The sequence below is a fragment of the Salarias fasciatus genome, chromosome 13, assembly GCF_902148845.1.
Source record: "Salarias fasciatus chromosome 13, fSalaFa1.1, whole genome shotgun sequence".
Taxonomy (NCBI): Eukaryota; Metazoa; Chordata; class Actinopteri; order Blenniiformes; family Blenniidae; genus Salarias; species Salarias fasciatus.
The window spans coordinates 14,420,917-14,429,384 of NC_043757.1; the positions used below are offsets into that span (position 1 = coordinate 14,420,917).

An 8,468-nucleotide genomic window follows, 5' to 3' on the forward strand; every position below is an offset into this window, starting at 1 on the left:
AGAACTCCCAAGAAGCTGATGGGACAGCAGGACACCATGACTATGTGAAAGCACCCAGCAGAGCCTGCCTACATGAGAGAGCAGCGGCAATTAAAGCAAATTAGATAAAAGCTGCAAAGGCAGAGGGAGCATGTAGCTTGGATGTAAATGTGTTTGTGAAGTGAATTATATGAATTACCCACTTAAAATCTGATAAGCGCTGATTTCATTTTTTTTTTTTTTAAAGGAACAATGCCAGCTGTGTCTGATTCTGCCAAAAGTCAAACTGGAATTTTGCTTATTGTTGTTGAGGGTGTGATGTATTTTCTGATGATAAAATACTTGTTTGGAGCTGGATTAATCATAACAGTAGTGTCAATGTAATCAAAGGTACATGTACTGCATAACTACATATATGTATACATGAAGACTTTGAAGGTATGTCAAATTAAATCTTTTTCACTTGCACAAGGGGAGTTGTGCTTTATGTTTATGAGTTCAACAACTGTTTTTTCTTTTCATATTTTGTACCTAAACATCACCGTTCATAAGAGATTGTTTTGATATTTAGCTTGGTTGAGTGGTGTTCTTGCCTTTTGTCCGATTAAAAACACTCAACTTTCAATTGAAAAAACATGGCATTCACTACATACAAGAGAATGAAGGTAAAATTCAAATGTTAACTCTCAAACGTTGAGAAAAATACTGCGTCCATGTCTTTTGTTCAATGTTTAGAGCTGTTTTCTAAAAGTGGGTTTAATGCAGCGTTGAGAAACACTTTCTTTTTCAACTGTGTGGCCGAAAAAAAAAAAAAAAAAAAAAACGGCTCTTGCTCAGAAGAAAGCATACTAGATTGCACTGGTAGTAACCTTGGAACCGCATCTCTAAAATAATAAGCTGAAAGCATGGGTTGGACTCAAAAGACACTTCAAGAATACTGCCAGGACAAACTGTGCAGCAAACAAAACAATGAATCAATGTGAAGAGCCACCTGGAGATTTTACTGTGGAAAGTTCATAGCAGGCCTGTGCGTGCAGACAGCGATATCCAGGGCAGCCTGCGGAGTATCCAGGTCCTCCAACCCAACTGTGTGTAACCCATCAACTCTACAGCCAATTATCATATAGAGAATACTTAATTAATAAAACTAAACTTGAATAAGTTCAGCGGAGTACTTACAAACTAATGACTGCAACAAATCCCACTGCATGGACTCAAAATGTCAGAAAATAAAACATGAAAAACAGCGTGAATTACGGTGTTTATTACATGTCACACTCTATCTTCCGACAGTTTTTGTAGCCGGCAAAGTTTTGATTGAAGAGCCTCAGCAGAAACAACATACCATCAATTACATTTGAAGCGACTGCAGTAAACCTTTGTTTTATTAACTCTGACACGCTCAGTTAGCCAGCAGTTTAACCCCGGCCCTTAACCGCAGCATATCGCCGGTTGTAGCATGAGGTGTTTGATTTGAAGCGGCTGCTCCATGCACTGCATTGTGATGACAAATATATGTATTTGTCAAGCCTGATCCCAGGTGGTGTTCTAACGCCACCTGGGATCAGGCTTACAGCCTGTAAGGTAACTCTGATCCCTTCAAGATGTGTGGCTTTCTCAGGCTTTTGCTCTGACCTTTCCAAACAGCCACAATGCCGAGGTAAAGGCTGGGCTGGATTAGTAATTCCAGGGAACCCTGGGCACTGAGGCATACAGGGCACCCTCCCACTCTAACCTAATGCTCACACCAATTATACTGTATATACAAGCATTTTTTTGTGCATTTTGGTGTCCTTCACTTTCCTACAATGACTAAACACAAAAGAGTTCAGTCTTCTAATGTGCATAATGTTGCTGCAAAAAACATTTCTGCCAGCTGGGGGTGCCTGTGAGCCTGAGGGCCCCTGGGCAGATGCCCAGATTGCCTATATAGTACTGTAGGTCCAAGTGTTGACAAGAGGAGGGAACAGAGACCGTCTGGAGGAGGGTGGAGAAGGTACCAGAGACCTGTGTAAGGAGGGAGGAGGATGGACCAAAGGCTCTCAGGACTAGGGTGGAGGAGGGACCAGAGAACCTCTAGAAGAGAGTAGATAAGGTGGAGGAGGGACCAGAGACTCTCTGGGAGTGGGTGGAGGAGGGACAATAGTCAATTGGCTATTTCAGCACTATGGACAGTGCCTTGATTTTATCATTAAAGAGCGATCTACTGATACCGTATTTTCTGCACTATAAGGCTCACTGGATTAATAGGCGCACAGTCAATGAATAGCTTTTATTAAAAAAAATTCATATACGGCGCTTTTAAGGTGCATAGGATGTATAGAATAGTATGAGCGAAATACATATTGGCAATCTAGGTGGTTACATTCTCGGTTGAAATGTGTGAGTAAAGCTACATATCAAAGCGTGTTTGACCGAGGATCGCTCTTCACAGATATGCAGCTCAGAGCGCGGCCACGACTGGTCTAACTCGCTTGGTCACCGAGGTCCAGCCAGCTGCGGTCTCCTGAGTGAAGTGCCCCACCGACAGCTCAGCCGCAGCCGGCCAGCCGCTCCCGGCGTCTCGGTGGGTGGGCTGCCGGGCGGGGGCCGGCCACTCTCGGCGTCACAGCGTGCAGGCTGCTGCCCGGCGTCCCGCCACTTCCCACGTCGGCCAGCTGTGGAGCCATGTGCCGTGCTCCGTGGTTGGGAGACTGGAGGACAATTGTGTGATTGTGGTGACTGACAGGTTGGAGGTGGAAAATGTGCCTGAAGCTTGCTGTCTGCCGTTCTGATTGAACTGGCTAGCTTAGCTAAAAGCAAGCAGGGGTTGTTTGCTCATGTGATCAGGCTGATTACCGTAATTCCCGCAAAAAAGGCGCATCGGATTATAAGGCGCTCTGTTGAGTTTTGAGAAAATTACAGGCTTTTATGTGCGTCTTATAGTGCAGAAAATACGGTAATCTACACCACAATAGTTAATTGGCTATTTCAGCACCATGGACAGTGCCTTGGATTTATCAGTGAACAGAGACCTACTATTACTCTGCACCACACCAGTCAATTGGCTATTTCAGCACTCTGGGAGTGGGTGTAGGTGGGACCAGAGGCTCTTCGGAGGAGGGTGGAGAAGATACCCAACACTCTCTTGAGGAGGGTGGAGGAGGTGGAGGAGGGACCAGAGACTCTGTAGGAGGGTGGAAGAGGGACCACAGACTCTCTGGAGTAGGGTGGACAAGGGACTGGACACTTCGAAGGAGGTTCCAGGCACTCTATGGAGGAGAGGTCAGAGAACCCACTGATAATCTGCACCACAAGGGTCAACTGGCTTTTTCAGCACCATGGACAGCACTTTGGATTTGTCATTAAACACCTACCTACTGATAATGTGCACCACAAGTTCCAATTGGCTATTTCAGCACAGTGGACAGCGCCTTGGATTTATCATTAAACAGTGACCTACTGTTAATCTACACAACAGTCAAGCGGCTAATTCAGCACCATGGACAGCACCTTTGAGTTATCAGTAAACAGTGACCTACTGTTAATCTAAACCACAATGGTCAAGTGGCTAATTCAGCACCATGGACAGCGCCTTGGTTTATCAGTAAACAGTGACTTACTGTTACGCCAGGAACGCACTGGACGCGGAAGCGCGAGCACCGCGAACGTCTCCGCGCCGGCGCTTGACTGTTTGTACTGGAGGCGTATCTGCTGCCTGCGCGCTCCGCACTGGTCACACATCGACTGCACTCAGCTGGATCCGTCTGCTCTCAGTTTTCACATCTCTGTGTCTACCTCTGAAAGTATGGATGTGTGTGTTTTGGTGACCTGTGGAGAGACTTTTTCTCCTCCTGTCCTCTTTTTTTCTGCATCACGTGAATCTCTGTCGCTGAGTGTGTGAGTGTGTGTGTGTGTGTGTGTACTTATGTGTTTTTGTTTATTTGACTGGGTGAGTACATGCATATGTCTGTGTGTGTGTCCATGTCTCTTGTGATTAGACCCAAGTGACAAATTATAGACGAACAAGCAACACTGTAACTAATCATCATTTAATTTATTTTGAAAATTGACCGGATTCGCTTGCCTTTTCTGTTTCCGACTTCCTGTCTGGTCCGATCCGCTTGATCCAGCTTGACAAATGGCGTTCTCGGCACTCGCGGCTCGTGTGAAAAATAGAACGAAGCGGAGCGGGCGCGCTGCAGAGCGCGAGCCATGGCGCCACCCCGCGCATTATGTGCGGGCAGTCAGATAGGTTAACATGGGAGGCGATCAGAAACTCCGTGCGCGGCGCTACAGCGTCCAGTGCGTTCTCCCCGTTACTCTGCACCACACCGGTAAATTGGCTATTTCAGCACTCTGGGAGTGGGTGGAGGTGGGACCAGAGGCTGTCTGGAGGAGGGTGGAGGAGGTGGAGGCGGGACCAAAGGATGGACCAGAGCTAGGCTGGATTAGTAATTCCAGAGGCCCTTGGGCACTGAGGCTCATAGGGCTCCCCTCCCACTCGAACCTAATGCTCACACCAATTATATATACAAGCATCTTTTGTGCCTTGTGGTGTCCTTCACTATCCTACAATGACTGAGCACAAAAGAGTTGATTCTTTGAATGTGCATAATGTTGCTGCAAAAAACATTTCTGCCAGCAGAGGGTGCATGTGAGCCCGAGGGCCACTGGGCAGGTGCCCAGATTGCCCATATGGTAGCTCTGGGCAAGGGTAAAGGCTAGGCTTGTGCATCATGAACTGCAGAACTGATATGATTTTAACATTTTGTCTGCAGCCGTGTGTGATTGGTGAAAGCCGCACAATTTGCCTGCTCTGGATCAAAAGTGCGTCACAATGTTCAAAGAACATGTTTGACTGTGATATCTATAATGAAGCAACAATCGTGTGTGTGTGAGTGTGTTTGTGTGTGTGGGGTGGTGGAGGGCGCTGATGCTTAGACTGCTTACCAGACGATCCAGCGTGACAAACGCATTTGAAGGAGGTGGGCGACACTTGAACGCATGTCCCATTTTCACAAATGCTCTCACAATTGGCTCTCCCAACAAATTCAGAGCAGTTAACCCCTGAAACACACAACACACCAGATGACTGAAGACAAAAAAAACGAAAAAAAAAAAAAACAAAACAACACGCAGATTGAAATTTGTTTGCAAGTACAGGCCTCTGGTGCTTTTCATCTGAATTTAACTAAAAGTAGGAGACTGAATCATTACTGTACATAATAGAGTGCATGTTGGCAGTAAACTGAAATCGGTAATGTGGAATGCTCGTGGTTTCAATATTAATTCTGTTTGCATTACATGAGAACGTTGAGATTTATGTTGCATAGCGTTAACTTCATTAACCCAAAAATGCATTATTAAGAAAGGTGCTCACTTAACATTTTATGTTGCTTTTAAAGTATGTGCACACACACACTCACACCATGAAAAACGATACTAATTTGAATCATCACATTTGAAGAACTAAGATAAAATTAGGAAATAGACTATAGTGCAAAATACAAGACTCTGATGGGTGCAGACTGTACACAGACAAACCTCACAAAATCCACTGGAAATGCCTCTAATGCTTCTAACATGTAAAAATAAACAATATTTTAATGTTCAATAATGCAATCCCTGCTAATGTAATGCCAGCCATGAACAGCAGAATACTTAATTGTCACATTTCTCAGGAAGTTTGACATCAATCTTGTTGTGTCGCTTTCAGTTGAACATATTTAGATTTATTTTTCTTTTTTTCGGGTGTGCTAATGAAGCAGTGTCAACATGAGTGAAAAATAAATTTTATCAAAAGGAGAATTAAGCAGAGGTGGGCTGGTGGGAGTTTATCCCCCCCTAAAAGTGAAAAAACGGTGATACGGTGTTCTTACCTGTGAAATGTGGGGGACAGAGACATTTATATGTTCTGTTGTTGGGATCTGTGGATCCATTGCTCAAACACACTCCTTTGTTTTTACAAGGGTTGTCCAGACAGACATCGTATTTCTCACAGAACCTCCCAGAGTAGCGGTGGTGGCACTGACAGTGGTAGGCGGCTTCCCGGAGACCCGTCTGACAAACCCCGTTCCCCGAGCACAGCCGGAGCAGAGGAGAGCCCTGACAGAGCTGAGCTTTCACAGACACGTTCAGCCTCAGACCCAGTTTGCACAGCTGAGCGTCTCCTCCGTGCAACGCGATGAAGTAATGGCGACCTGGGACAAGCCGCTTGGGCTCAACCTTCTCACTCCCATTCAAATCATGGGGGAAAACAAACTGGTCTTTCATCAGTGCGTTTGTGGAACAGCTTTCAAAGTCTTCTTCTGAGACGTTGAGGAGCCTGATGCCGTATGACTGGAGTGTTTCGTCAGCAGACATCAGCAGTTTGTCTCCGTGCTGCAGCTGAAGGGGGCATATCTGTGCGAAGTTGAAAGGCTTCTGGATTGACTCGTCTCCCTCCCGAGAGTCCCAACACTCCGACGCGCTCCTGCAGAGGTTTCCAACCAGAGTCCAATTCATTTGGACGGTGCGTTGTTTCAGGTGCCATTCAAGTAAAGCCTGTCTTTTGCAAACTGTTTGGCAGCGGGTCGAGCAGATTGCCACAAAAACAGCAATCAGGCGAAACAATGATGCACCCATGTTTTCCCCCACTCTGGCTATCTAATTCAAATCGATCTTGAACTTTTAAAGCCGAGTCGTGTCATCAAGGGAAGGGATGAGTCAAATGCGCTGCATTTTACTTCACCCGGCACTTTACTCCAAGTCCCCCAAGAAGTCAACAGCAGTAGCAATAACCTGAGGGGAAAAGAGCTTTTATTAGAATTGCCAAAAGATAGGAAACTTAAAAAAAAAAAAAACTACTCTAACCTTTTAATATTGTCTCAGCTTATATTCTTTATTCAGAATACTACAAGTGCCATTGGGATGATTTTTTTTTTTTTTTTAATTCAACACTACAGGCTTGCGGCTCCACTGAGCCTCGAAGGAGCTGTCGTAATCATATGCAGTGCTGCTGACCACTAAGTCTGTCACAGCAGCCGCGGCCTCATCCAGGTTTCCACAGAGAGTGACAATGTCTGATAAAATATTCTCTCTCTCCCCTGCTGGTGCTTGATACCTCAGTGTCAGGAAGTGAGATGAGTTGAAGCAGACAGCGGCATTGTCTTACTCCCTCGGGTCCTTCTCATACGTGTGCACCAGATAAAACAACAAAGTCGGGAAGCCTCACTGCAAGAAAAACTCTGCGCTTCTTGATCAGCTCGCGTGGACTGATATGAATAACTGCATGGTGATAAGTAATAAAACACTGAATATGCAGCGCCAGTATCAATAGAAAGGGGAGTGATAAACTGAATGAGATTGCATGTATTGTCATGAGGGTCTGCGGGAACCCTGAAGACCTCATTTACATGAGATGAGCTTGACTATTGTATTTCAACTAGTTTGTGAAGTAAATATAACTAAATTAAAATCTGAATTAAAAAAAAGGACAAAACGTGTAATTGGTTTGAGAGAAGAAGCTTCATCATTAGCTGCAGTGGAAAATCAAATTTCATTATTGCCATCTGTTTTTAATTTAACTTTTATTTGATAGAGCTCTAACTGATAATTGTGTCGGCGACGAGTCGAAAGGACGATGTCAGATATAAAAGAGGCTGTTGGTGAAACCTACAGATCATTATGTTCTCAGCTCCAAAGTGTTTTAACGCAGCCTCGTTTTATGACCTGCAAATTTACTGTTTCGGTTTCAGCTCACTTATCAGTGTCATTTCCTGCAGGCAGCTGTTTCCACAGAAAAAGCTGGAGGGGAAAAAAAAAACATGCAGCGCCATAACGCATTACCCCAGCGGGACGCAGCCGACACTCTCAAGAGACCAAGATGGAAAAACAAAGGAAAGGTGCAGAGATTGGGTTGAATTTTCTCACTGTCCATCATTTTAATGGAAGGGTCCAAGAAAAACTGATTGAAATAATTATACAGTACCTGTCATTTTAATACTTATTTGAATTAGTATTGTTGAGGCATTTTTAACATTTAACAATTAATCTTTTTTTTTTTAATAATCACAAGCAGCTAATAGAATTTAATATGGAGCTGGAAGGAGAAGAATTACAAAAACTGAAGTCAATTCAAGGCAGGTAGAGAGGAAAAGCAACATTTTCATTTGCACCCTTCACATTCGTTTATGCAAATGTTACAAATATATTTAACCTGATTCTGAAGCCAATTAAAGATCCCAGGTTCTCTTTTTGACTTTGTAATTTGTGTCTGTGGTCAACCAAAAAAAATCTGAGGTGAAAAATCACATAATCCAATTTTTTCACAGCAGATATTTTGATTTGTGTGATTTGTGATAGATAGAATTAGCGGCAGCTTGATCATATGACAGTGAGCAAGAAAGCATGACAGAAGAGAATCTTAAAAAAAAAAAAAACCCTGAAATAAAACCATTGTGAATCTGTTAAAAACAAACTAAAGTTCATACTTCTGCACATCCATGAGTGTTGCAGAACAACTTGCT

At 44.1% G+C, this 8,468-nt stretch overlaps 1 protein-coding gene across 1 annotated transcript in view; it reads right to left on the reverse strand.

The window, feature by feature from the left end:
• The window catches only part of eys (eyes shut homolog), a 164,509-nt gene extending 157,825 nt beyond the window's left edge, over positions 1 to 6,684 (reverse strand). Inside the window, exons 1-2 of the mRNA XM_030106319.1 lie at positions 5,841 to 6,684; positions 4,912 to 5,028 (exon numbers count right to left, since the gene is read on the reverse strand). Of these exons, the coding sequence (XP_029962179.1) occupies positions 4,912 to 5,028; positions 5,841 to 6,585 (862 nt within the window). The 5' untranslated portion in view covers positions 6,586 to 6,684. The remainder of the gene's footprint in view (positions 1 to 4,911; positions 5,029 to 5,840) is intronic.
• Between the last annotated feature and the right edge of the window lie 1,784 nt (positions 6,685 to 8,468).